The following is a 27,884-nucleotide window of genomic DNA, read 5'->3' on the forward strand; positions in this document are numbered from 1 at the left end:
TTATTTTCTTTAACGTTTTTTTTTAAAAAGTGTGTTTTTAAGATAAGGCCTACTCAAGTCTTGTAATAATGTATTTTGATTGTAAAGCATGATTCAGATGGATCCAGCCCTAATAGGTTGCTGTGTTTGATGAAATGTAGCCTATCGAAGTCAACTTTAATGTCAATCTTTCAGTTTGTGTGTACAGACAGAGAGATCGAAATGACGTTTCCAAATATCCCGAATACAATTATACAATATACAGAATGTTCCTTAAAATTGAAAGTCGGAAAGTCTAAGCTCCAACCTCCAGAATTCATTCTATTAGTCAATCCGACAACATTTACCCCTCCCTCATCGACCTGGGCTGCCACACCAGCAGCCACTGTGCTGCAACTGACGCTAAACTTCAAGGTTGATGAGGGAGGGGTAAATGTTGTTGGAATTTGAATACAATTCACCAGGAGAGTTTTCTTGACTGTCATAACAAATTCCGGTGGTTGGAGCTTAAAATAAATGAATTTGAAAATATACATGGCACTAAGGACCACCCTAATGTATATCCTATATACACAATCAACAGACACATTTACACATGCACACATTAAGATAAAAAAACAACAATCAATATATATAAAATAACAGTCACTGCAATATCAATATCAATATCTTTTAGTGCAAGATTGTCCATAGAATGTGCATTCATTGCAAGATTGTCCATAGTAGCGTAAAAAAAGTGTCTCGTGCTGGATTTGAGTGTCTGAGTGTCCGGGGGAGTCATAGTCCAGTGGGGCAGGGGGGAGAGAGTTCAGCCTCCTGACAGCCTGGTGTAAAAAACTGTTCTTTAGTCGGATGGTGCTCGACCTCAGGCTGCAGAACCTCCTCCCTGAAGGCAGGAGGCCCGTGAAGAGGCAGGTGGAGGGATGGGTGGGGTCACCAGCGATGCTGAGTGCTCTGCGGGTGAGGCGGGTGTTGTAGAGGTCCAGGATATAATATAAGCAAAAGGTTGAACCACTTTATCTGTGTTCGAGGGCTCCAAACTCCTAAAATATTATGCAGGAGAAATGCTGTACCCTTCATTATTGCTTTCCCCTAAAATGATATACATACAAATACACTGACTAAAAAAATGCATGTCTACATGTGATTACAATATATTAACTTTGAGGATAATTGTTTCTTTTAAAGTCGTTTTTATAATAGTTACTTAAGTTATACAAAATAAAACTTATTTCAACCCTGCATATGTAAAGTAAGGATCATGATAAGGATACTGTATTCCTTAATCTATTTACTTTTAAATATTAACACTCCCATGCTTTTATTTTGAAGGAGCATTGTCCATACCGGAAAACGTGCAGAACACTTTCCCTTGATACCTCCGCGTCTCCACCATATACCTTTAGCAGTATATGTACGACCATTTGTCAGCGACATTAGATAAACCTTTATATATACAGTCTATGATATAAACAGATAAATTAGAGGATACATTTACAGTGTTACAGTGTTTACTGCTGCAGCTGAACAACCGAGCCGAGGGTTAGTCCGGTGAGAGTCTCCACTGGACGGACAGCCGGACAGGTATGGCAGTTTCATCCACAGTTATTATTAGTTTACAGAGCAAGAATTCCCTGTTTCGTACTTAAATGACACATTTGTTTCTGCTTCTCACTCCCTGTATTCTCATTGAGTTAAATGTTGGAGTTTATTAAATAGAATACCTAAGAAGTACCTAATGCACTTTATGATACAGGTGAGATAAAGCCTGTGTATATTTTTACTTGTAGTGCTAATGTTGACATGTAGCCTCCATATCTTTTAAAGTAAATGTTCCCACCAGCTGCCACCTCATCACACAACATTTTATACCTTACCCAACCTTGACCCAGCCCTGGGGCTAGTTTCTTTAAATATAACTTTATTATACAAGTTCAGTGTTTCCCCTAGGATGGGGTCACAGCAGCGGTGCTAAGGCACGTGGGCCCAGCATAATGTGAGCGCGGAGCGCGTGGAATTTGTTAGTCATTTCATTTAATTGCAAACCTTTATTTAATCAGATTGGTCCCATTGAGATCATAGATCTCTTTTTCAAGGGAGACCTGCAGCATATAGGTTCCACATGAAACATAAAACAATAAAGGACAATACATCATACATTACAAGGACATCCTACATTATAATAGTGTGTGCGTGCGAAGTGCGCCCCGCCAATTTGTTTCTATGTGTCTGCCAGCACAAGAAAGGCTCTTGAGGCCTAGTACCAGAACCGGTTCCAGAGAATTTGCTGCCCTAGACGAGATTTTATATATAAATGAAAAATCTCTACAAAAGACAAATACACTACAAAAACAGAAACGTATTGACATAGGTAATATACGTCAAGATGGCTTCAAATGTATTCAGTATTGTATGAACATGTTTTAATTGGGGGGTGGACGTCACATCCTCTTGGGGGGTCCGGGGGCATGCCCCCCGCGAAGATTTATTTGAACATTTTAAAGTAAAATGCTTCAATCTGGTGCACTTTGAGCACACAATTACTAGACACCTGATCTAGGGGGTACAACTCTAAAACACCCATATGAAAAAGATCGGTTTACATTTTAATAATCAAATAAGTATGTGAACATAACCAATAACCTACCATAGCCAATAACAAATAAATGTAACTTATTTTTATTTTTGTTGTTCATTCATATCTTATTTTACCTAGTTAACATTTATTTATGCATATTTTTGTATCTCTCCAGTTTTAAACGATATTTTTGGTTTACTGTCCTATAATATACATTGGAATGATTTCAAACCTGTTTTTATTTATCTAAATAATTATAAAGGAGTGACTTGGAAATATGTGTTTACATAATTTGTGGTCAAAACATTTGAGACCCGCTGAGATAACTTAGACTAAAATTAACTATCCAAACACTCAGAGAGTCCTTTACCTCACTGAGCCTCTCAGTCTGACAGGAGAGCTCTCCTCCACCCTTGTTGTAGAAACATCTTCTTCTTATATCCGTTAGCGCAGCTAGCACCAGATTCTAATAACAACAGCGCCGGTACCGGTGCGCCCTCTCTCTCTCTCTCGCTCTCTTGCTCCCACGCTCGCACTTTTGGCTGTGAGCTGCGGGCGCTGCGCCACCGCTATTTGTATATAGGGGAAACACTGGTATGTAAATGTGTGTCACATCTGCATGTGATATGGTTTGTTTTCATGTTTTTTAATAGCATATCTTGCACATGCAAATACAACACATCTCAAAACATTCTCTTGCACTACTTTTCTATTGTTATGTATTGCACTATATGTTTTATTTGTTTTATGTCCTATATATTCATGTTGAATTGATGGAGGAGCCTGGGACTTAAGTTTTTCATTGCCATATCTACACTGTAGCTACTGGGCACATGACAATAAAGCCTTGAGTCTTGAATCTACAAATGTCTTGTGCAATTTGACAATGGAATATTTTCTATTTTATTCTTCTAAACAAATGAATATCTCTCAATAAACTAACAAAGCCTCCCCCTCTGTGTTCCAGGAGAGATAGGATGTGGAGCTGCAGTATTTGGGCTCTCCTGCCTCCAGTCTACTCTGCCTTCACTGCTGCGGGACTGTGGGTGGTGTAAGTTCTCTTAATTATAGGACTATCTTTAAATATCAGTTTTAAAGCGGCATTTAAACAAATGCTAATACTTTAAGATAATAGAACCCACATCTTGTGTTTTCCTTCACCAATTCATATATGTTTTTGCAGTGTGCTGTAAATATAATCTCTGTGGAGGAGTGTCTTTGCTGTGGTTGGAAGCTTTGAATGGGAGATGAGTTTCTCCTCATCACCATCTTTTTTTTTATAGATACTTTGTTGCTGTCAATCATCAGACTATAGCACCCCTGGGTTCAAAATACAAGTAAGAATTAAAAAATATGACATACAGCAAAGCATTACTCTCTTTATCTTTGGATTCGTCTCACTTTTAATTATTTTCAGGAGAAGAAATGGATCCTTCTATCCTCCCTACATTAGGTACAGACTCATCATTTCCTCTTCACAATAAAAGCATATTTATTCATGTTAATCCTTATTTTTAAGAACAGCAAATACAAATGTGTCACCCTTTTAGTGTTGCAGGCAACTCTCCACCCGCCAGCTGCATCTTCAGCGAAGTCATGAACCTGGCTGCGTTTGTGGGTAAGAATGGTGGATAGAAGAATATAATACAGATTTTTATTAAAAAATGTTTAATGTTCCATTCTTGTCAATTTCAGGCTTCATTCTGGCCATCCTCAGGTACCTTCAGCTGAAACACACAGTGGTCAGTCAGTGTCTGAATGCTGGCAGTCTGTTGGCATTGTCTTTTGGCTGCTTTGGGATGACACTAGTAGGAAACTTCCAGGTAACGTGCACCTATGGCACATTTATATTTTTGCATATTTGTAAGAGTTTATTGATCTGTTTTGGTTTTAGATATTCACTGAGGAGATGATCCACAACTTTGGCACCTTGATGACGTTTGGCCTGGGCACGCTGTTCTGCTGGGTGCAGTCCTACATCACCCTGAGAGCCAACCTGAAGAACGAAGGGAGGAAGGCCGGGATCCTCCGCTTCCTGTTGTCCGGATCCATCACTCTCTGCATGATACTCTGTATCCTTTAACACTTTAAGAAATAAATTAACATATTATTTAAAAGTAAATGACTTCTGCTCAAACGTTTTTTAAGTTCCTGCCACAAAAGCGTTACTAGTAAGTACTGTCATCAGACTCAGAATACTTTATTTATCTCAAGGGGAAATTGGGTCAAATGGCTGAGAGAATCATTTTATATCTTTATATAAAAGTCTTTCTTGCTTTGAGGTTGTCGATAGTACTCAGTATTAATGTACTTAATTTAGTAAACAATGGTTTAACCACATTGACAATTAAAAACTCAGAAAAAGGCAATATTGAAATGTTCTGTTCAATCTCCTTATTTGAAAAATGTTAGCCCTGTGCTATAGGGTCGGATGAAGTCTAAATCTAGAAGATAATCCCACATTACACGTCATGCAGATTTTTATAGCAGAATTAAGAGTTAACATGTTGTCAGGTTGTGTTTTCATGTACTGTAATCCCGGTTACAAGTGTCACTCTTAACTCCCTGCTACAGATTTCTCCCTGATGGCTCAGGGCTTCCACATGCAGGCCGCTCAGTGCCAGTGGGCGCTGGTCATGTTCTTCCTCATCTTCCTCAGCACTTTCGGCATTGAGTTTCGTCACAACCGCTTTGACATCATGTGTACAGAACACTCAGGGGGTCCTGAAAGCCTGTCGGACAGTTTAGAAGTGTCCAGGTACCAGCCGGACCAACTGTAAGGATGGATTATCTCATTTAAAGATGTGCAGGTTTAACTGCAGGAAACGCATGGAACAGCAACTTTAAGATGCATTTATTCTATATACAAAACTGTTTTTACACCAATTGTTTACTTTAACTATTTGTTTCACATCATGACGTAATGAAGGCAAGTTCCTCTATAAGCATTTTAGAAGTAGAGAATCTGCTGGCTTTATCAATCATTGTATTTATATGGAAGGATGTTTTAGTGAATTAGTTATACCCAGGGCCGGCCCTAGACATTTTGGTGCCCTAGGCGAGATTATAATTTGGTGCCCCGCCCCTCCAAGCAATACACAATAGAATATATAAAGAATAAATAAAAAATCTCTACTAAAGACCAATACACTACAAAAACTTATTGACATGTTGGTTATATACATAAAGGTTTCAAATGTATTCATTATTGTATGAACATGTTTTAATTGGGGGGTGGACGTCACATCCTCTACGGGGGTCCGGGGGTATGTCCCCCCGGAAAGCTTTGTTTTAACATTTTAAAGTAAAATGCTTCAATCTGGTGCACTTTGAGCAGAATTACTAGAGACTAGATCTAGGGGGTACAACTCCAAACACCCATATGAAAAAGATCAGTTTACATTTTAATAACCAAATAAGTGAACATAACCAATAACCTACCATAGCCAATAAATGTAACTTATTACTGTATTACTGTATTTTTGTTGTTCATTTATATCTTATTTTACCTAGTTAACATTTATTTATTCATGCATATGTTTTTATATCTCCAGTTTTAAACGATATTTTTGGGTTACTGTCCTATAGTATGCATTGGAATGATTTCAAACCTGTTGTTATTTAGCCTAATAATTATAAAGGTGTGCCTAGGAAATATGTGTTTACATAAATGGTGACCAAACTAAATTAAAATCTAGAACGATTTAAACATTTGAGAAAATAAGGTATTTGCACATTTCTTTAAAGCAACTCCTAATTTATTAAAAGGAATAATTCACTATTTTGAGAAATAAATGTGCTATTGTGCCAAAAGTTAAAAGTAAATTTGATACCACTCTGTGAGACAGTTGTATAAATCTTCTCATCTAACTCTTTAAAAGAGGGCAAACTTAGACCTTATGACTCAATACCACTAGCGAAAAATAAACTTATTTTAGGAGTTTGACACTTTAACTAGCCTTAAGAGTTAATGTGTAAGCTTTTCCATTACAGAAAACAAGTATTTACAGACACGGTCAAACAAACATTTAGACTGAGAGAGGCGTCTGTGTGATACAAGGCATTTATTGGAAGCATGTTTGTAAGATTTCCTGAATAACACCAATTATGTTTCACACACATAAATCATCAATTTGGCAACTTGCAAAAGGTAACTTTCCAACAGCAACATTACGAGGATGGCACAGTTAAACAGATAGCGTTCACCTGCGAGGGGACTAGTTAAGACAGAGTTTGAACTGAGAACTTCCTGTCAGCAGCACCACTGCTGAGTGCATCTACACTAGTTCTACTTTCTAAAACATTACAACGCTTAACGGGTCAATTACTGGATAAGACGTCATACATCTGCAACACGTGTGTATGTGAAGAGGGGGGGGAAACGGCACATCGATGGAAAATGTTTACAAAACGGTGACAAATACGACACAAACAGTTGGAAAGTTGTCATTAAAATTGGAGAGGTTTACCAACCGAGCGTGGTTAAAAAGGTCATGTGTGCAGTTTCCTACAGGCCTCATTTTACAGCTTTTCTGATCTCTTCCCAGTGAGTAGGGTTGCAACATTTCAAGAATTTTCAAAGATGGAAACTTTCCACGGGAATAAACAGGAATTTATGGGAATAAACTGGGAATTTTCAAAATTGAAGGTTGGCTCTTCATAGGGAACTTCAATATAGTTGGGGAAAGTATATTTTAGCATAATCTTGACTAAAACAAACAGATGCCATTCAAGTACACTTGAATATCTATGCCATAGCACACTGCTTACTGCATGGCTATTGAGACCACACAAAGGTTTGCAACAGGCTCACAAATGTGAGAGTGGAAAAACTGGTTGGCATTCGGGCAAACCTAAGGCTCTCTGAGCCTGACACAGAGCCATCCTCAACAAGGCTGGACAGTGACACTGCAGAGGAAGAGGAAGAGTTGGATGTTGATGAGGCCCAGGAAGAGCCCGTTGACTGAAAGGGTAAAAAATGCAGAGGATCGCTTGAAGGAAGATTTGCATGTTTAATGGAACTTTTTGGAGGGAGAGGGGCTCTTTTCATTTAACATTTTGAATGGGACTTTGTGGGGATTTTTGGATGGGAGGTGCATTTTTGTTCATTTTTTACTGAGTGGGGTTGGGGGGGATGAGTAACATTTAACTCAACATTCCTGTTTTCGTTCTTCAATGAAACAAATAATTGTTCAATAAAATAATTAAAACTTGTTCTGTTCTACTTTTTAAAAAAAAATGTTGAAATGTCATGTTTTTTTGTTTAATTTTGCATAGAATATTTCCAAAATTCCCCAGCTTAACTTCCCATGGAAACTTTCCGGAAATTTACCGGAAACTTTCTGCCCCTTTGCAACCCTACCAGTGAGTGATGTTGCTGTAACCCTCCGCAGATCTGTCTCCATTGAAAGGCACCCTCACAGAACGGGGTAGATTGACTCCTTACAGGCCGGGACCTCTAACGGGAGTCCCAGCAGCTTCTCCTACACCTTTTGAACTGTCAACGCGGAACAAACTAAAACATTGCAAAAAGGAGAGAGGTAAGGGGGCTGGGAGGGCAAAGAAAAGAAAGAACAGGTCATTATGAAACAAAGTGTTCCTCCTAGCTCTGTTAAACACGTCCCGTCACTTCCAGTTGGCTAAAGGATGTAACGAGGCTATAGTGGGAGCGCTCGTCATCCGTCAGCTCCATGTTCCCGGACCTGACCACCACCACCACGTTCACCCCCGCTTCCTCTGCTGCTTTGGCCTCTGGGAGGACAAATACACAAGCATGGATCCCATTAATTCAGCCTTTAGGCAAAATGAAACTTGGTTGTTTATTGCATGCTGTGATCAATTACAGCTAAATATTTCTGCTTTCTGTGAAGATTATGCACAATTGTTGTTTGTAAGATTCCTCCACAGGACGTTGTTAAAAAAAAAACAGATTTGTGAGGAGGCTAAATGCTAACGTTTAGTTAGCATTAGCTAATTGGCACTAAACAAAGTCGAGCTGAAAACTTTGGGAAAATAATACCAACACATAACACAAGTTCAGCAATGAATAATAATAACAAAGAAAGTCATTTCCAGCTTGTTTTCCATACAGAATTTAAGTTTTCTATGGAAGGAACACATCCTAGTATGTATCACTTTCTTGCTCTTATTATACATTTACAATGCGACTTTTACAAACACACTTACCTCGGGTGACGTCGGTCAAGAATGTGATTTCTTCTGGTTGAAATCCAATCCTCTCAGCAATTCTCTCGTAGCTCTTACGTTCCACTTTAGCTCCTATACTGGTGTCAAAGTGACCATCTAATAACTGAAATCATTGGAAAAAATAAACAGGCAAATATCTCATTAGCCACTATATCCATAAAACAAACAGCATGGGCTTTACAAAATATGTTGTTCTTCTTAAGAGACGGGAGGCAGTACTTACATCCAACACGTCTCCTTCTTCAGAGTATCCAAACAGAAGTTTCTGTGCCTCCACGCTTCCCGAGGAGTAAATGTACACTTTTAGTCCTTGTTCTCTCCATCTTTTAAGGGATGGAATTACATCCTGGTAGACCCTGTTTGCACCAAGACCAAAATCAGAATATGACCATAATTTAATTACTTTTTATGAAGCACATTGAACCCGATTATATGGTTCCAAATAATCTCAGAGATCAAACATTTGTAATGGATTTGAGCATGGTTTACCATTGTTTGCTTATTTCAGGAATTACAAATAAATCAAACATTGATAAAGAAAGTAAACAAGATAAAGAAAAGGGAAAAATGCATCATGCTGAAATAAATAAATGCTTGTTTGCTTTAAATGAATTAACGACTAACACAATTATTTCTGCTCTGGTTGATGAACTGGTAAAAACAGTATTCCTGTTCTGTTTCCGGAAACCTTGCCAAGTCGTCACCTATGTTTGAACCCATTCATTTTGAAGTGAGGAAAATGATCAGTGTACTTACTCGCCTTTGATTCTCCCAGAAGAATATGCTGACCTCCACATGTGGCCCTGTAACTGTTTGAGTGCTGTCGACTTCCTGTCTGCCGCCATCTGCCATAGCACATTATCCATTACCTCTCTAATAGCCTTCTCCTCGTCTGTGTGCACCGTCTGGTCCACGGTGTGGACGGGGCACGACCGGTGCTGCCTCATGTCCTCTTCAATCTGCAAACACAGCCAGGCTCCTTTATTTAGGCAGAATTAAAGCCTCACAACATGCTTCATTTTTTAAGTAAAGAAAAAATATCCATCTTATTTGTTGTCATTACCTCTGTCAAGTATTTGAGCAAAATTAAGACCTTTTATAAAGAATATTCTAGCAAAAATAATCTGTCCTGCATCTCTACCACCTGACTTTAGTGTCTGAGAACCACAGGCAATAATAATAATAATAATAATAACAACTGTATTTATTTAGCAACTTTCATGCAAGATGCAGCCCAAAGTGCATTACAGTGCAAGATAAGATACATAAAAACAATACCAATGAGACAAATAAAGAGTTGGAAACATCAAATCAGCAAGCTTTACACATGGTTACCTGTTTCTTTAGGAGATGAACATCTTGTTTGCACTCGTCTTCCTCCCAGTGAGTAGACAGGTACTCCTCAAGATGCTCCCTGATGTATGGAAATAAGATATCCTGAAAATATGAAGTGGAGTCATTAGGCGTGGTAACAGAAGCTCTTTATAGAGGGAGAAAAATAATATAATTCAGACACAAAACATTTCCTCTACTTCAATGCAATATTGTTTTGGTTTCAATAACTTTTTGGAATAATCGTGTAAGCAGATATTGCTGGCAAAAAGTTAGTAGCTGTTTCACCCTAAAAAAATGGTCAGTATGGTAGAGGACGTTTAATTTAAAATGTATTAAGTGATCATTATTATTTTGGGTACATTTAAAAAGATATATTGATTAAAGTTGTGGCTCATGGGATTCCTATACAGAAACTATTGTCTATCTATTGTGGAAATGTATACATACCATCAGTTAAAAAAAAAATGTGTAGGACTGTTTTACTTCATTTCATTTATTCATTAATGTTGACTCCCTGCTTGTTTTGTGTTACTTTTGTTTGTCCCATCATTTACTTTTATATTGTATGACTTGTGTATCGGTTACATTTGAGTATTATTGTGTATTCGTATCAATGTATTGTTAACCGATGTAACATTTATGAAACTCGAAATTACGACTACTCCAATAACATGAACGCGGCATGAGGTTTGTTTTTAATCAGGTAGTCGTGAATACATACTGAAACGAGTTTATTTAATGTGAATATACATTTAGCAGTAAATAGTTTATGGAAGCAAAATATGGTTAAATGTAGTTAAAATAATAATAATACATTTTATTTATCAAGCGCTTCATCCGGTGCTCAAAAACGAGTTACAGAGGTAAAAACAAGATACAAGTCAAATTAAAACAACAGCTGAATAGCCACAATGGTCGAACAACGTCCATCTTTAGCTGGTTTAGCTGCTGTCATCTGTTAGCATGGCCGTTAATAGTCGTCAGTGAACGCTGCATAATTAGCCAACCATGCTGAAACTGAAATGATATCTAATATAACTTACCTTTACAAATGTGATTGGTGTTGTTGTCCCTTCGATATCAAGCAGGAGTGCACTAGTACATGCAGGAATTGAAATAGTGGCCATTTTTCAGGAGAGTCTGCAGCTTGTTAGCTGACGCTAGCTTATACTTAGCTTCACCACAGAGTTAAAGTAGGCGCTCCTCACTGGATCTCTAACCCCGGGACAGGTGACGCAGAGCAAAGGTTATCCACACGATAACAGATGTAGGCTACCACCTGGTTAGTTGTTAGTTGTTAGCCACTAGCCAGCTGTGCTTTGCCATCAACTCGCAGCTAACACTGACTTGACTGAAAGAGCCACACATGTTCAGAGCTGTCAGTTCATGCTGCGGCTCCGAGGGGGCGCCACTGAGCGTATTACTGCCGGGGGAAAAACACGCAAACAAGAAGCCAACCGAAAGAGGCTGCGATGAAAACAAAACGACGCTCACAAGAACGCCTTTTTCATTGCAACTTAAACAACATTTGCATTTATGACAACCGTTTTCGTCTAGATATAAACTGATTTTACACTTTTATTTATTTAGATAGACCAAATATATTCCTCTATTTTACATCAAAAGTATAACAAATCATATTAGCTTAGCATTAGCTGTCAAAAAGCCAGCTAGCTTAGCTTCTCCCGGGAATTCTGACTGAATTCTGAGTTCATCATCGACAACTTTAACAATAACAAACAACAATGTCGGACGATTATGAATTCAGTGATGACACTACTATGATGAGAATGGAAGAGGATGGAGAGGCAAACAGCGATGACCCGATGTCTGCAACCGGGGACTGTGGCCTGATGGGGGGCGAGGCCGAGGGATCCAAGATTGACGCCAGTAAAAACGAGGAGGATGAGGGGTAACGTCAACAAATAAAACTCATCAGTCATATTGATTGAAAAACTGTCCACGATTACAATATATTACTATTTTATGTCATCAGTGTGTTACCATAATAATATAACAAACTTGTGTTGTTAAAACCTCAAGTGCTGATTTGTATTGGTGGAGTCCAACTAACATCGAGTTAATTTACTGTAGCGTTACTGTACTCAAGTACACATTATGGGTACTTTTCAGTCTTTCCATTTCATGCAACTTCATGCTCCACCAACGTTACATACAGGAGACAAATATTGTTCTTTTATACCTCTACATTTGACAGCTGTAGTAACGTTTTAGATTCCAATTTATTTATCACATTTCTGTCCAGGAAAAACAAATACAAACGCATAGTCTCCTCTTGTTCTACTAAAATTAATTTATGAGAATATAGTGGCCAAAGGTTCAAGTGGACTCAGGTTCAAGTGGACTCAGTCACTTGAAATGTGGCAATAACACAAGACTTCAAACACTAACCATGGCAATTTTACACAAATGTTTCAAAAGAGGACATGTAATTATTACAGAAGAAATGCATGGAAAATGTTACTGCACATTTCCGTTTTTGTACTTTAATTTCATACAAATTAATTAAGATTTTGAATGAAGGACTTGTTTTTTAAATGTTTACTTTAGAAAATGAGTGCTTCTCCATTGCTTCTAAATCTGCATTTTGGTTTCTTTTAAATGTGCTGTTGTCTGTAGGAAGATGTTTGTAGGAGGGCTCAGCTGGGACACCACTAAGAAGGACCTGAAAGATTATTTTTCCATATATGGGGAAGTTGTAGATTGCACTTTAAAGCTGGACCCCATGACGGGCCGCTCGAGGGGCTTTGGCTTTGTCCTCTTCAAGGAACCTGATAGTGTCGACAAGGTACTGTATTGCTGCTTTTCTCTGTTAAAGATGAATGTTAACTGAATATAATTTGAGTTAAAGACACAATTTACATTTTATTTAGAGTTTATGAACTGGAATTGCAATGTGACCAGTTTGTCAATTGATTATTTTTGCTATAAAGGTTGCCACACAGAAGGAACATAAACTCAATGGAAAGGTCATTGATCCCAAGAAAGCCAAGGCGATGAAGAGCAAGGAGCCTGTTAAGAAGATTTTTGTTGGTGGTCTCTCTCCCGACACCCCTGAAGAGAAAGTCAGAGAGTACTTTAGTGCCTTCGGAGAGGTATATATTTTGGCTAAGTTGGCTAAATATATTTTTCATCCATGTTATGAACTTCACTCTAGTGGCATGGCTGTTTAGGGCTCCTGCCAAACTCATAATAATTTTTTTTCCATTGTTTATTTTTGTAATCACAATTAAACACTTAACTTCTATTATTATATATTATTTTGTACATTCATTGATAATGTTAACAGCTGGAGTCAGTTGAACTTCCCATGGAGAACAAAACAAACAAAAGGAGAGGCTTCTGCTTCATCACATTCAAAGAGGAGGAACCAGTTAAGGGGATTATGGAGAAGAAGTACCACAATATTGGACTGAGCAAGGTAAAGGTCTTTTTTTATCACTGGCACATCAAAATGTATGACCTTGTTATTTTGCGATGGCACATGTAATGGTGACTTTATAACTTATACATGATCACTGGGAAAATAAAACTGAATTGTTCTTCCTTTAGTGTGAAGTAAAAGTGGCAATGTCCAAGGAGCAGTACCAGCAGCAGCAGTACTGGGGGGGCAGAGGAGGGTACTCTTCTAGGTCTCGAGGAAGAGGTGGCGGTGAGTGGAGACTACTCTGATGTAATAAATAATTCACCTAATATATATATAATGCACATAAATAATGCACCCTCTTAATCCATAAAAATGATTCTGAAACTTCGGAAGAAGAAAATAAAATATAGGACCCACTTCATTTATTCACTTAATTGCAGAGGGTTCGATGAGATGAAGACTAGAAACAGTGGTAAAAAGGTAACGCTTCTTCAGCTCAATAATTACCATGTCATTTCTTGCTTTAATCTTCTGTGCACAGTAGAAGGACAAAGTGAGGTTATGCTATGTCTAAGACTAACATAAGAGACATGACTCTTTAAACAGTTGTTCCTGAATAAATATATATACTTTTTAATACAACCCAAATGCATCACACATAAAACATTTAAAGTAAGTGCAGGGAAAACGGTGATCACGTTCAAACAAAAGGATGAAATCCTAAGGGTTGCCACATTTGTTTAAACTGCTTGTGGTTTTGTTCTGCTTCCCAATTTGATTTAAGTGCTTTCTCTACTTTTAAAAGTTCTTGAATCAGAGTTCAAGTATCAAAATAGGTCACTGCCGCAGCTCGAGGAAAAAGTCCAACACATAACACCCCATAAAACCGTGACGTTGAATTTCACTCCTGTTCTGTACAGATTAGCACTTACTAGTTCATGCGTAATTGAGAAGTGTAATTGTATTGATATTGGTCTGTAATAAAGGGTTAAAATGCCCAATAGCATAATATAAATAATTAAAACGACTTGATCTGAGTTTTTATAGAAGAGCTAACTAGCTGGTTATGAAAAAGAGCACTATGTATACCGAGTGGAGGTAAACAGATGAAAGGTTGCTTGATAAGAATATAATGATCTCATTAAAATGTGTTTAATTGCAGGTCCCAATCAAAATTGGAACCAGGGTTATGGCAACTACTGGAATCAAGGCTATGGGAATTATGGCAATTATGGTTACGGAGATCAAGGATATGGAGGATATGGAGGATATGGAGGATATGGAGGATATGGAGGCTATGGAGGCTATGGAGGCTATGATTACCCTGGTTACAACAACTATTATGGATATGGTGACTACAGCAGTAAGTGAAACTCCCTGACGAGCTTTGTTTCATGTCAACCTTTCCCATTTATTTTCCATTACTTTTGAAATGATTAAAACACCTGAAGTCAGATGTTTTACCTCATTAGTAGATCAGTCTGGTGGATATGGCAAGTCGCCGCGGCGCGGTGGTCACACCAACAGTTACAAGCCGTATTAACAGAGGGAACTCATCTTCAAGTAGGTATGTAAAGAAACAAATGCACCTCTTACTTTGAACTAAAACTAGTTTTATTTACTTTGCTGTTTGGTAACATTTTTATTCATTTCCTCTTGTAAATGTCTTTTTCTCAGCACCATCAAGTGCTTTACAGTAGTAGTAACATAGAGGCTACGCTCATGTGGCGAATTACTTTAACAGCTGGCCTTCTGCTGCCTCTTTTGCACCTTTGTCTTTCTTTTTTTTAATCTGTAAAGTTAACAGGTAAAGTACTGCTACTACAGTAAATGGATGCCAAAGTTAAGGATGTGCAAGGAAACAGAAAAGGAAGTATGTTGTCTCCTAACTCTGACATACCTTGTTTGTACCTGCCAGCGGAGCTTCCTTGCAGGCCATGAGCTGACCCCAGATACTCTCAGGGCCCGCTCAATGCGGACCGGGTACGAGAAGCATACGCTCTCGAATGCTGCCATTTGGTATGGTCTTACAACATCCTGTATCAGCATTTCTAAACTAAACAATATGGGACACGTCCAGCTTTGTCATCTTTCTTTCCATTTTGTATTTCTTTGCAACTGTTTGTAATGTAAAACTTAAAATATACACATGTAATTTACTTTTTTTACAGGCCCCCCCCACAAGTAATGATTTTGTAAATATGTAAAATTAACTATTTGCTTTTTGAAGGATACGTACAGCATTCTCTGGACTTTCCAGTTCCTATTGTTAATATATGCATTCCTAATCTTATCTTTAATGCTTGTTTCTTTATTTAGCTCTTGTAGCCAGTAGTCCATGAGCTAAATCCTGGTTGGTATTTGGACGAGACTGTGTTGGGGGGATAAAGTTCTTAACTTTGTGTACATGTATTGCTCTGTTTTGTGTTACTGACAGCGATGGAAAGAGCTCCTCTTTGGTTAATTTTCCTGTAACGACAACATTTTTCTCTTTATAACCTTTTGTAAAACAAGAAGTTTCCTGAAATTTGCATGTAATGTTTTCTGTAATGTGTATTTTTTGCCCAATCGAAGATTTCTTCCATTTAGTATTTTGACTTCTTCAATTTACTGCACTTCAGGATTTCTAGCTTATGGACTAACTTTTGTTACTGTAAAATGTTAAAGTTCTCATTTTGGTTTTTACATTGTAAACAAGGGGGATTCCTTTTTATTTATAAATGAAGCGTTTTGTGTTCATCTATAGCTGATTTGTGTTGTTTGTTTTCCGTAGGGTACAGAGTGATGAAAGGCAGCAGAGTGAAGGTTTCCAGCTGAGAGCACTAGCTGATTGTAAGGACAAAATGAAGAGCACTGACCTACAGTAACTCTCCTCATCATTTACCGGAGTATTCTTAAACGTTTGATGTTTTGCATTTATTTAGATTGCTGCAAAGTTTTAAAGTTCCCATGTGATGGCCATTTCTACTGATCATAATTCCATGGTTGAGGTCTACTAGAATAGATTTACATTGTTCAATTTTCCAAACTCACATTGGTTTCTCATACAGCATCTCTGTATAGTATGTGTATTCACTCTCTGTCCTAAACGGCTTGTTGGAGCTCCTGCCCCCCCTCCCTGTGAGCCCAGTGGCCGTCTGCGAGACAACGAGACACAGCGAAACCCAGCCCGAACACACACCGACTCAAAGCCTCGCCACGTCTCGCCGTCTCAGGGAGGAGAAATCGGCGGAGCTGCAGCTGAGAAAAGATTGTGTGTGTGTGTGAGGAAGTCTGTGGATTGGTCAATTTGGACCAATCTGCGGACTTAACATAACGGCTCCGCGGATTGGTCCATTTGGAGAAATCTCCAACGAGGCGTTCTGGGGCAGCATAGACAGGTATTTTCTGTGTTAGAGTTTTACTCGCTACAGGGTGTACTTTGAGGGTTTGTGACTCTGCAGACCGGTAATAACCGGAAAAGCATGACATGGGACCTTTTTAATAGTTTGCATTCCCCATCCCTTCTTGTTTTTGTATTTAATGTTCTCAAATAGCGTTTGTGAATTTGCCTCAGTCATTTATTACATAATCAAAATGCTTGATTGTTTGGAGCAGAACACATTATTTATATACAGTATTGTGGTAGCAAATGTTCAAATGTATCCTCTTCATCATAATCATCAGTCATATAATACATATGTTATTATAGAGTTTGACAGTCATAAACACACATTATATATACAGGTAATTGGACATAAAGATATGCGATAACAATAAAAATAATAACACTCATCTGGATTTGTTTAATCCTTTGTGAAATATTAACATTACGTCACATTTTAATGAATGTTGGAGTGTTCAAGGAAGTATTTCAGTCAAGTTTCTAGCAATTTAAACTTCTTATTTTACGGAGAGTCTTAATCAAAAAGCCTGCAGATGCTACAAAAACATGTACCCTTAAAATGTACATATTTCTTGAAATATCTGCTGAAATGAAAATAGACTTTCAAGAGTGCATTTAAATGCTGAAATGCTCAAAAGAGGTGAGCTTTATCCTCAATTGTCATTGCTTTCAGTCCTGAGCTGGTGAAGGAGAATATTGTGATTTATATAACATGTGTGGCAAAGAGGATGATGAGGACAACGATGATCAGCACAATCACCCCGATTATAACCATCATTTTAATGTTTTTCCACCAGTATTTCCGGGCAACCCGTGTGGATGTTCTTTGGAATGTGTCAGCCTGAAAGAAACCAAGAGAAAACCTTTTTAAAACACCAGTGATGGAAGAACTACCCACATCCTTTTACTTAAAGGGGAACTCCACCGATTTCCCAAAGCTAGGTCTGAATAATGGTGGCGGAGAGTAATAATGCATATTTAAAAACAACTGTATAGTGTTTTTGTCTCCCCAGATGAAGCTGCGGGAAGTCAGATATATATTGAAAACAACAAACTAGCACCTGAACCCAGACCTAACTTTTGAAGATCAAGTTGCATTGTGGGTAATAAAGGTGCCAGATGAGAAAAATTAGTGTATGGCCTAGTAAGAAAAATACATGAATTCCTGCTTTGTTCAGCACGAATATAGAAAATGGTGGAGTACTCTTTAAAGTAAAAGTACCAAAACTAGAATGTAATAGCACTTATTTACAAAAGTCATGCACTTTAAAATAAAATTACAAAAGTAGTAACAATTGTTTAATTTTGGAAATAACTCATAAAATGACAGATTTTTCTTTCACACTAATAAGGTTGGTAACCACTGTGTTTAATACATATGTTTTTTGCAGGTTAAATCTTAATATGAAAAGTAATTAAATTAGGCTACAAACTACTACTTACACTACTTACACATTGAGTAAGAGAGACAAAGAAAAAACTAAAATACAGAAATGTTTTATGGGGCCCTGGATTATTTACACAATATTATCCTGTGTATTTTTAATGAGCAATATTTCCTGTTTTTATATCACGGATATGATTGATACCGGTATATTGTTACACTTTTACTCTGGCGTGTAATGGAGAAGTAACCCTTTGAATGAAAGATATATGAAAACTAATCGTTAACATCAGGGTGGAAAGCCAACACTGAACCATCTGGATCAGATACTTACAGACGCCTGCAGATCATCAGTCTTGCCGATCAGATCATCTATTCTGTCCCCTCTCTCCAGCACTTTGCTGATGTTATCTGTCAGAATAACTTTAACCTCGTTCACCTGACTCTGAACCTGGTCCATCTTAGCAGCCGAGCCAGAGGCCGGGGGCTGAGAGCGTGTGTCAGCCTGGGGAAAAGGAGGGGAAATTATTCTATTTTTAGTCTCCAAAAAGTTCCCCTATACAACGAGCCACACTAAAAGCAAAACATAGGGGCAACAATCTATACTAGTAGGGCTGGGTGATATACAAAAAAAAGGGTTGACCATTGATGCTTTCACAATATATTTACACTGGGAATTTCGATTAACAAGCATCAGTAATGTGGAATAAAGGCAAATAGTAGAACCGCTATAACAGTCTGATACATATAGATAATAACATCACTTAATGCAGCCAGGAAAAGACAACACTTCACGACAAATCTAAGACGGTGCCTAGTCTCCTATCAGGATTTCCATTTATTTTCCATTTATTGCCCAGTTCTACTCTGCAGTCACGTTTTTAAATGACCAAACCTCACTTCCTGTTACTGAGTGAACAGGTGAGTGTGCTGTCAGGTGTTACAGGGGCCTGTGACTGTCACATGAAAAACCTAAACACTATTTTTATAAAGCAAACCTGCATAACACATTTTATTACTTGTACAGACATACGTTTAATTGATATGAAGACGAAAAACAATTAGTGATCTATGACAAATGTAAACAATATTTAACTGACCTAAAGTCATTGTATAAAAAAGGAGAACTTACCATAGCGGCCCTCTGTTTCAGTCCCAACTAACAACTACACACAAAGTAAATCCTCCACAAAGTCCTGTTATCCAGTCCTGGCAGTATAATAAACAAACGCAGATATGTTCCTCTTGTGACAGAATGAGTCACACAGTCAGAGCTGAACAAATGTCTGCTGAAGGTTGCACCTCTCCCCTGTCACTCATTAACTACCTGTCACCTCAATCAGAGTCTCATTGGCTCAACAGGAGACAGTCGCCACGCACAACTCATGATCACATCCTGAACATGCAACACTTTCATTTCCCGCTTCTCATGAACTCTGCTACTCAAGGAACAACTTTTGACAGTTAAACCGCACATTTTTCTAAACATATAATCCTGGTTTTATGCGTTTACTTACCATGAGTTGTCAGAGCGGCAGGCCGGTGTGGAGCTGTGTGTCTGGCCAAAGGGCTTTCAGCAGAGAGATATTTGCAAGGCAATAAAGGGGTGAGGTCACTGTTGCTTCACTTCCTCATCCTGTGTTGTGCAGCTTGTTTCAGCAACCAGGGAAAGTGTGTGAGTGATGTGTGTGTGAGTATGTGAATTTGCCTACTTGTTGCTGTTTTGGAGCACAAATGTAACTATCTCTGGTACTCTTTTAACAGTGACTCCACTTTATAAGATATATTCAAGAACAATAAACCATAATAAAAATCAGTACGGAAGCAGTCTTGTGTTTTAAAATTTTCGGTAATAAATCTTGCCAAGGATGGAAGAAATATTCAGATCATTTAGTTAAGGAAAAGTAGCAACACTATTCTGTTAAAATACTCCATTAAAATGGATTATTATTACTGATGTGTTAATGTGTAGCATTTCAGTGTTGGTTAGTTGAGGTTGAGCTCATTTTAATGATATTAAAATTGTATTATATAGGCTGTTTGGTAGCTTATTCTTTAACGATGTATTGCATACTGCTCCTCATATGTTTTGTGTTGGAAGGTCAGATCAATTTAGATATTGAGCAGGTCAAGAAAGGCCTTGATAGGACTTTGTTAGTACTGTGGATGTACTTCCCTGATAAAGAGCATCTGGACATGAGTCATGCAAACTGAACATTGGGAGTGTGCTGCACTTTGGCTAAATACTAAAGAAACTGGGTATATGTTTGCTTGAAGTCAAACAAAAAGATATACATTAGTCTTTAATATACTATAACCTTAAATAATCCAGGTTACTTGGACAAGCTGCGCAGTATGCGAGTAGTAAAGGACATTACATCATGCTGGCTGCACCTTTTACAAGTAATCAGAAAGTTTTCATGGACTTTGTACAGTTGAAGATATCATAAGTCGAAAGAAAATGCACAATACAAATACAGAAGATAGACACAACAACACATTCACATGTATACTGTAATACATTTCATTACAATAGACATGCAATTGTCATACTTATGAGAAGTTTATGATGATATTTTAGACTGAACAGAGGTCTTTATTCTGCTATAGGAAGCAGTTTCTCTAACTGCTGTAACAAACTGTAAATACTTACAGAAACACGTCATGGTGGCGTTTTTTCCATGTGGATAAGACAGATCAAATAGTTGAGACACTTTTCAATATATGGCAAACGCCATGAATTATGTGGTAAGTTTTCAGGCAAACTCTTAGTTTGTTTCCAATAAAAGTAAATGGGCATACAAAAATTTGAAACAAAACTATAATCTTGCCAAAACAAATATATATATATATATATATATATATACGAGTCAATTCTATCTCAAATTTGAGTTCAATTTAAGTAAGCATATATTTGTTTTTAATGTTTGTGTTAAAATCATATACAAACAATATATTCATATATCTATTTGATCCTGAAACTGACCATTCTTCATAATAGCTACTTTTACTTTTGAAAATAGAACATTATGTGTACACTGTTGTACTACATTTTTTACATAATATATCTCAGAACTTCCTTCTCCACTGACACATGTTACCAAATTAAGGATGATTTGAGGTGAATTGCTTTAAAATCAGTTTATTCTATTGATGTATTATTTTGTTTTTAAATATGTAATATATTATATTGGTGTATGTATTATAGCTATAATATTATTTACTTTGGTATATTTGTTCTATGTTGCTGTTTGTTTCTTTACTGACAAACCATTTAAATGTAAAAACATTTCATGATTATTTTTGAAAAATACAGAGAAAAAAAAGGTGGTGATTAAAACAATAAAATATGAAAATACAGTATGTGTAAATTAGCTAAATATATTTTAAATTATGAGGGGGGAAACTGTTCACCTGACCTGTTGCGCCATCTTGAGGCTGCCCGAGCTGCTGCCTGAAGGACCTTCACTTGTAAACATTCCTCCTTAAAATCACACATCCGTTAACAGGAAGCCGGAAAAGGGGAATCTGTAATTAAATGTAAGTATTAAGTAGCCTTCATATATTTATTTGTTAACCGTGTACGACTTTGATGGATGCAATGAACGACTGTTAGTGATCGTTGCCTCGGTTGTTTTCTTTAATCCGCCTGATCTAAATCCACTTTACTGCCATTCCATGTCTTTATTATCGTAACTTCCTGAGTTCATGATTGATTTGTATATCATTAGTCAGCGGACATCAGAAGAAACTTTCACCTTCGAGCTGGGGTGCCGTTAATAACGTTACATTCAACTTTCCTGACACCACGACCGACCGACCGACGACGAGCTGAAGATGAACCCGAGAGGAGCAGCCTGCAGTGGGAAGACTTTCCTGTTCACCTCCGAGTCTGTGGGAGAGGGACACTCAGGTAATTTAGACAGCCTTTACTGTATACATGTGAACCTGAGTGTATACCTGGGTGTACTTCGTATACATACAGTCTATGGTTGTAGTATACTGGGTACACAGTGTGGACATGTTCCTTGTTAAAAGTCAATGGTGAAAGAAGTACTAAATCCAGTGGTGGGTTAGGGTGGATTATTATGAATAAAACTACTTGACAGTATACAAAAAGTAAATATTTGCTCTAGTTTTACCACTTACAACATTAAAGTGATGACCACATTAATGCATCAATAATTATTACATTTATGATTTATATATTCTGAAATGGGCCATTCTGCATTCTGAATTATATTTTTGAAAGCAGCATTTTTCCATGTAATTTAGGACTGGGAATTTTACTTGCATAATATTTACATACTTTATTAGGCTGGCTTGCAGCTCTCAGTTACTGATGATGTCAGTAATAAAACACAAGTGTGTATTCAAGGCGTATGCCCCTGTTCATCTCTGACTTTGTGTTCACAGATAAAATGTGTGATCAGATCAGTGATGCTGTGCTCGATGCATACCTGAGTAAAGACCCCGACTCTAAAGTGGCTTGTGGTGAGGTTTATGTCTTATAATATTGAAATGTATCATGATGCACCCAACCCCTAATTCATAAAAATGCTTCAGACTTGTTTGTGAAAAAAAGTAAAATCATTGAAATAAACTGTGATTATTCATTGCATTGATTAATTTGTTTAACATCAGTGTTTCTGAATAGAGATTCATAAACCTCCAAGGCTACTTTGAATACTGTAAGAAGACAAAAAGTGAATATGATCCAAATCCAATAAATAAATGTGGACATTTCCTATTAAATGTTCCTTTTTTTCAATGCAAATTTTAACATTATTACATTAAATGGTAGTGTTGGTTCATTGTAGACAGGAAGCCAGTTTGGGATTAGATTAGATTAGAATACATTTACTTCTTTGATTACAGATTGGGAAATTGTTTAGTTCCGCTGTTGAATGAGAGACAAAGATCCAGAATATAGATTTGTGGTTGAAACATCACGAGAGCAGAAAAGCAAATATTTAAAAGAAGTTTCATCATTGAATAACATATAATAACACTTCTCTAAATGAGTCATGTTTTGTTTCAGAATGTGTGGCGAAGACCGGCATGATTTTGCTGGTTGGAGAAGTGACATCTAAGGCCATCGTGGATCTCGTGACAGTGGTCCGAGATACCGTGAAGAAGATTGGCTATGATGACTCTTCAAAAGGTAGGTTTCTTATTTTACAACTTGAAGTTTTTGCAGAATGTTCCCAGGGTATTTAAGTAAAGGACTCCCTACTGTGATGTGCAGGTTTTGACTATAAGACGTGCAACGTGCTGGTGGCCCTGGAGCCGCAGTGTGCCGAGATATCAGACTGTGTGTTTGAAGGCAGGGATCAGGAGGACATTGGTGCCGGGGACCAGGTTGAGTATATATATTTTAATCCTTAACTTTATCCAAACCACCATGTGGATTTAGAATTGTTTTTTGGTATTAAAATAGTTGTAAAAAGTCACTAAGGTAAAGTAGCCAGTAGTACATTTGAAATACAATAGTTTACAATGAGGTTGTCATTCAATTTAATGTGTTTTCATTGGCTACTTAATTTCTATATTTCCTTACACCACAATTAGAGTGATTAGACTGAGATGTGGATTCACACAATGATTATTTGGCTTTAGCAACTGCTTAATCTGTCCCCATAAGACAACAATTGTAATTCTCAAAGCACCTGCAAAAGGGTGAAATTCAAACCTTACTGGGCTGCCAGACAAAACGTGTGTTGATTCTCCTGTAAGTGATAAGAAAGCCTTGGACAGAGGTACATTTTAACCTGGTGGTGCTAGATGACCATTTGTAGTTTTACCTGAGTTAATATGAATGATATGATGGGGAAGGTAAAAGTCTGAATGACATTGTATGACCATCTTTACAATAGTTGCTGCAACATTTGTGTAGCTAATTCAAAACGTTAATTATCTACAAAATAATGTATGCATTGTGTTCTGGTGCATAAGCTCTCATTTAAGTTGTATTTAGTTAAGCTTAAAGATATCATTTTGACACTTTTTCCATAACTGCTCTGACTGGGTTTCCATATCTATGGATCTGCCTGTCTCCTCAGGGTTTGATGTTTGGATACGCCACAGATGAGACGGAGGAGTGCATGCCGTTAACCATCCTACTGGCTCACAAACTCAACTACAGGTTAAAGGAGCTGTCACGCAACGGAGAGTGTCCCTGGATAAAACCAGACTCCAAATCACAAGTGAGCCATCTTAAAGTCTGACAGAGGGGCAATAAAGAAATCAAATATCAGGCTGCTGGGTGTGAGGCAGCAGGGAAAGGACACATTCAGACAATCCAGGTCCCTGCTCATGTGGCTGGAAAGAAAGGCATGAAAGAACAATGACAATCTGACGAGGAGTAGCTGAAGATTGGTTGGTATTTATACTCTGAGAATGTGGGGAAAAGGAAAAGGTGAGCAGGTGGATCTAGGAATTAGTGGTAGGGCTGCGGTTGAGTACTCATTTTTGCTTAGGAAGGGTAATGGCTTGTAATGACCTGGAAGTATAAAGCGGCAGCCATGACAAGAGCTGGTCAAAATCTGTAAATGACAAGAAAAGGAGCTTTAATGCTTTCTTTACCTATCATGTAGCCTGGTGTAGTGCAGTGTCCTCTCCTAACTCTTTAAGACACATATTTTGTTAACCTCATGACATTTTCTTTTGAGATCAAGGATAAGTTCTTAGAAAAGGCATAGGCTGTTATTTTTGGTCTAATAGACTGTTGTTTTGAAATGTTGGTGTAAAGAGTTTGCTTAATTGTTTTGCCCTTGTTGCTGCAGGTCACAGTGGAGTATCGAGACAATATGGGAGCCATGGAGCCGCAGCGTGTTCACACTGTGGTCATCTCTGTACAACACAGCCCGGACATCAGCCTGGAGGAGATCAGACGCAATCTGATGGAGAAGGTGGTGAAGGTCGTCATTCCCGCCAGGTACCTGGATGACAAGACCATCTACCATCTACTGCCAAGTGGGACATTTCTTATTGGTGGCCCACAGGTGAGTGAGGACTAAACCACCGATGGAAATGTATTTGCAGAAATGCAGGAGCTGATGTTTTTTTTTTATCATCAGAGCGATGCAGGACTCACAGGGCGTAAAATCATTGTGGACACATATGGAGGCTGGGGTGGGCATGGAGGAGGGGCTTTCTCCGGGAAAGACTACTCCAAAGTGGATCGGTCCGGAGCTTATGCAGCTCGCTGGGTGGCCAAGTCTCTGGTGAAAGCAGGACTCTGCAGGAGAGTCCTGGTTCAGGTGAGGAAGTTCATTAAGTTGCACTTATTGTAATGAGTAGTGTGAATGTTATTTCTGTATTTCCCCCATGTGATCTGTGGTGACCTTAGAAACGATTATACTCTTATCTTTACAAACAGGTCATTATTTGGTGTCTAATGTGCGATGATTCCTTTCAATCTTGCACGGGATGTTGTTAGATATCTGAGCAATGATTACTGAAATTGTCTGTTTTTCCCTTTAGATCTCCTATGCGATCGGTGTGAGCCGCCCGCTTTCCATCTCAGTGTTTCACTACGGCTCATCGAACAAGGATGAAGATGAGCTGCTGCAAATAGTTGAGAAGAACTTTGACCTGAGGCCTGGCGTCATTGTAAAGTATGTGAGGTTTTTCACAGCTAAAAACATCATATTTCTAGTGTTTATTGATACATTTTAACTGTTTAATATTGACTTCATTTACAGAGATCTGGGTTTGAAGCGGCCAATTTACCAGGAAACCGCCTGCTACGGTCACTTTGGCAGAGAGGATTTCCCCTGGGAAAAACCAAAGCCTCTGGTGTTTTGAGTTTTAAACAACTGTCAGTTTTTTCTTAACAATCAGTCGTAAAACAATCAAGGGTCAAATAATCTTAATGTGTATACATGACTGAATGCATTTCTTACTTTATCTGACCTTTAGTTATTAAGGTCAGTGCCGAACATTTATTTTGATTCTTAAAAATCTGATTGAAGTACTTATTTGTAAAAGAATATGTCGTTTTTTGTTAAACTGTCAGATACAATTTTGGTAATTTGTAATAAATAATATTTGGTGATTAAAAAATGATACACAAGACTTCCTCAAGTACTTAACTTCATGTTAATGGCACTAGGTAGCTCAAAGTGAACAAAGCTGAAATGGGTAAAAAAAACAATTATTACTTTATTTAAAAAGAGCAATACTAAAGTATATAAAAACGTTTTAAAAGTCCTGCATTTAAAATGTGATTTATACTGAAAAGAATAAGCAACAGGTCCATGATGTGGTTTTTTTCCCCCTGGTGATCAATTAAGTCTCATCTTATTTTAACCTTTAATAATACATAATAAATGTATGTATTTGGTATGTCTACTGCTTGTAGAAATCTTCAGAGTAACTTCAGTTATGACATAAATGAGTAAAAAGTATAATATTTAGCTATTAAGGGCAGTGAACTAGAAAAAAAAGCAAATATGTAACTATCCAAACAAAATGCTTGTGTACAGTATTTAAGTAAATCTACTTAGATACTTTTAACCGATGAATATTCATCTGGATGCTTGCATGACATCAGTGGCGGTTCTAGACCAATGTGACTGGGGGGCCAGTTATTTTCTGAGGGGGGCACAATAAATGCAGGACGAAAAAGAGAACTAGACAGTATGAAGTAATTGCGCATAAGAAAACAATGCAATACAGTTATTGGTATTTGTTTCAGTACACTTATTTATTTCAGATAGATCTTATAGTTATTACTGTTAGCTTCAGCTTAAGTTATAGTGCAATGTTTGCACTCACACCATATTTATATAAAAATAAAGGCAATGAACATCTCTACTTTACATAAGGGTGTCTGCACAATCTCACATTACAGCAACAAAATCCTGCGGTTTTTGGCAAACCGAGTACCAGAAAATATACATTTAAAAAAACCAAAAAAACAACTTTTCATTGTTAGGGGGGCCACAGGGGGGTCAGAGGTCAGTGTTAGGGGGCACTGCCCCCCCCCCCCCCTAGAACCGCCCCTGCATGACATGCATATTTTTTTTGTCTTTATTAACCCATATTGATTATCATGGTCGGTGTCAAGTTTGGGAAAATAACAAGACGCATGCGCAAAGACAAAATGAACTACAATCTGATTGGCTGTTGCCAAGTACTGTTTTTTTTTGTTTGGGTAAAGCTCCTGTGGTATTTCATCGTGAACAGTGGATTTTTTTATTTTATAAAACATATTTAAACGTCTGCTTTTGGAAGAAAAACATTGAATTAAATCCAACCGAGGGATATTTTTTTAAAACACATCTCTGTTTGGTTTATAAAAAAAACGGATATAACTTGTGGTGGTCCTCCAGGAACAAAGTAGGCTTGTTTGAGACGCGTTGCGGCTCGCCTTGAAAGTAGACGAGAATAGCCGATCGCAGCCGGGGGAGGTCTCAAAAAGCTCGCCTGAAGTCGGACAGCTCGGAGTCGGCTTCGTCTTCTTCTTCTTCTTCTCTCGGTTTTTTGGCGGATTGCAAACAACTTTAAGGTGCATACTGCCACCTCCGGAGTCGGCTTGACTCGGTTTTCATTTATAAAGAATGCACACATGTGTTTAATCGTTAATGTCAGATATGCACTAAGTAAATACATTTGTTCCTGC

At 37.8% G+C, this 27,884-nt stretch overlaps 5 protein-coding genes across 13 annotated transcripts; 3 read left to right on the plus strand and 2 right to left on the minus strand.

Annotated features, from left to right (window-relative positions):
• Positions 1 to 1,349: 1,349 nt before the first annotated feature.
• Positions 1,350 to 5,703, plus strand: tmem150c (transmembrane protein 150C). The gene is made up of 8 exons (XM_034239004.1): positions 1,350 to 1,563; positions 3,525 to 3,608; positions 3,841 to 3,894; positions 3,975 to 4,010; positions 4,108 to 4,175; positions 4,253 to 4,380; positions 4,452 to 4,629; positions 5,132 to 5,703. The coding sequence occupies exons 2-8, from the start codon at positions 3,535 to 3,537 to the stop codon at positions 5,335 to 5,337; spliced, it is 744 nt and encodes a 247-aa protein (XP_034094895.1). The 5' UTR covers positions 1,350 to 1,563; positions 3,525 to 3,534; the 3' UTR covers positions 5,338 to 5,703.
• A 901-nt stretch (positions 5,704 to 6,604) lies between these two features.
• Positions 6,605 to 11,508, minus strand: enoph1 (enolase-phosphatase 1). Its single transcript, XM_034238812.1, has 6 exons — positions 11,143 to 11,508; positions 10,100 to 10,201; positions 9,521 to 9,723; positions 8,988 to 9,120; positions 8,744 to 8,867; positions 6,605 to 8,308 (listed from the first exon to the last, which is right to left on the minus strand). The coding sequence occupies exons 1-6, from the start codon at positions 11,224 to 11,226 to the stop codon at positions 8,169 to 8,171; spliced, it is 786 nt and encodes a 261-aa protein (XP_034094703.1). The 5' UTR covers positions 11,227 to 11,508; the 3' UTR covers positions 6,605 to 8,168.
• Positions 11,509 to 17,262, plus strand: LOC117561411 (heterogeneous nuclear ribonucleoprotein D0-like). Of its 8 annotated transcripts, XR_004571369.1 has the most exons (10): positions 11,509 to 12,011; positions 12,740 to 12,908; positions 13,054 to 13,215; positions 13,410 to 13,541; positions 13,673 to 13,772; positions 14,650 to 14,850; positions 14,960 to 15,054; positions 15,406 to 15,506; positions 16,261 to 16,319; positions 16,590 to 17,262. XR_004571369.1 is itself a non-coding variant. In XM_034238809.1 (8 exons), exons 1-7 carry the CDS (start codon positions 11,845 to 11,847, stop codon positions 15,028 to 15,030), a joined length of 1,002 nt encoding a protein of 333 aa, XP_034094700.1. In that variant the 5' UTR covers positions 11,509 to 11,844; the 3' UTR covers positions 15,031 to 15,054; positions 15,406 to 17,262. The 8 variants fall into 8 exon arrangements, 4 of the variants coding, with proteins under 4 accessions (XP_034094700.1, XP_034094701.1, XP_034094702.1 ...); XR_004571368.1 differs by having other exon boundaries at positions 16,261 to 17,262; XR_004571370.1 differs by having other exon boundaries at positions 14,943 to 15,054; positions 15,406 to 17,262.
• On the minus strand, positions 17,030 to 20,077 carry si:ch73-234b20.5 (uncharacterized protein LOC449923 homolog). Of its 2 annotated transcripts, none has more exons than XM_034238813.1 (3): positions 19,774 to 20,077; positions 18,591 to 18,761; positions 17,030 to 17,713 (listed from the first exon to the last, which is right to left on the minus strand). In XM_034238813.1, the coding sequence occupies exons 1-3, from the start codon at positions 19,774 to 19,776 to the stop codon at positions 17,576 to 17,578; spliced, it is 312 nt and encodes a 103-aa protein (XP_034094704.1). In that variant the 5' UTR covers positions 19,777 to 20,077; the 3' UTR covers positions 17,030 to 17,575. The 2 variants fall into 2 exon arrangements, with proteins under 2 accessions (XP_034094704.1, XP_034094705.1); XM_034238814.1 differs by lacking the exon at positions 19,774 to 20,077 and adding an exon at positions 19,389 to 19,657.
• Positions 20,078 to 21,666: 1,589 nt separating this feature from the next.
• On the plus strand, positions 21,667 to 26,333 carry mat2al (methionine adenosyltransferase II, alpha-like). The gene is made up of 10 exons (XM_034238807.1): positions 21,667 to 21,796; positions 21,988 to 22,169; positions 22,673 to 22,750; positions 23,298 to 23,420; positions 23,505 to 23,617; positions 24,319 to 24,462; positions 25,042 to 25,260; positions 25,336 to 25,518; positions 25,742 to 25,875; positions 25,963 to 26,333. Exons 2-10 carry the CDS (start codon positions 22,094 to 22,096, stop codon positions 26,063 to 26,065), a joined length of 1,173 nt encoding a protein of 390 aa, XP_034094698.1. The 5' UTR covers positions 21,667 to 21,796; positions 21,988 to 22,093; the 3' UTR covers positions 26,066 to 26,333.
• Positions 26,334 to 27,884: the final 1,551 nt, after the last annotated feature.

Source organism: Gymnodraco acuticeps, unplaced genomic scaffold (assembly GCF_902827175.1).
Source record: "Gymnodraco acuticeps unplaced genomic scaffold, fGymAcu1.1, whole genome shotgun sequence".
In the NCBI taxonomy this organism is placed as follows: domain Eukaryota; kingdom Metazoa; phylum Chordata; class Actinopteri; order Perciformes; family Bathydraconidae; genus Gymnodraco; species Gymnodraco acuticeps.

Bases quoted from the DNA above. Each gene is read 5' to 3' on its own strand.
- enoph1 (XM_034238812.1), bottom strand. From the start codon at position 11,226: ATGGCCACTATTTCAATTCCTGCATGTACTAGTGCACTCCTGCTTGAT. The intron at 9,724-10,099 runs GTAACCATGTGT...CTGTGTTTGCAG, and splicing joins TTCATCTCCTAAAGAAACAG to ATTGAAGAGGACATGAGGCA. The intron at 9,121-9,520 runs GTAAGTACACTG...TGGTGCAAACAG, and splicing joins TCTGGGAGAATCAAAGGCGA to GGTCTACCAGGATGTAATTC.
- tmem150c (XM_034239004.1), top strand. From the start codon at position 3,535: ATGTGGAGCTGCAGTATTTGGGCTCTCCTGCCTCCAGTCTACTCTGCC. The intron at 3,609-3,840 runs GTAAGTTCTCTT...TTTTTTTTATAG, and splicing joins GCTGCGGGACTGTGGGTGGT to ATACTTTGTTGCTGTCAATC. The intron at 4,011-4,107 runs GTACAGACTCAT...TCACCCTTTTAG, and splicing joins TTCTATCCTCCCTACATTAG to TGTTGCAGGCAACTCTCCAC.
- mat2al (XM_034238807.1), top strand. From the start codon at position 22,094: ATGAACCCGAGAGGAGCAGCCTGCAGTGGGAAGACTTTCCTGTTCACC. The intron at 22,170-22,672 runs GTAATTTAGACA...TTGTGTTCACAG, and splicing joins TGTGGGAGAGGGACACTCAG to ATAAAATGTGTGATCAGATC. The intron at 23,421-23,504 runs GTAGGTTTCTTA...TGTGATGTGCAG, and splicing joins CTATGATGACTCTTCAAAAG to GTTTTGACTATAAGACGTGC.
- si:ch73-234b20.5 (XM_034238813.1), bottom strand. The intron at 17,714-18,590 runs GTAAGTATCTGA...GGTTTCTTTCAG, and splicing joins CTGATGATCTGCAGGCGTCT to GCTGACACATTCCAAAGAAC.
- LOC117561411 (XM_034238808.1), top strand. From the start codon at position 11,845: ATGTCGGACGATTATGAATTCAGTGATGACACTACTATGATGAGAATG. The intron at 12,012-12,739 runs GTAACGTCAACA...TGTTGTCTGTAG, and splicing joins AAAAACGAGGAGGATGAGGG to GAAGATGTTTGTAGGAGGGC. The intron at 13,542-13,672 runs GTAAAGGTCTTT...TTCTTCCTTTAG, and splicing joins ACAATATTGGACTGAGCAAG to TGTGAAGTAAAAGTGGCAAT.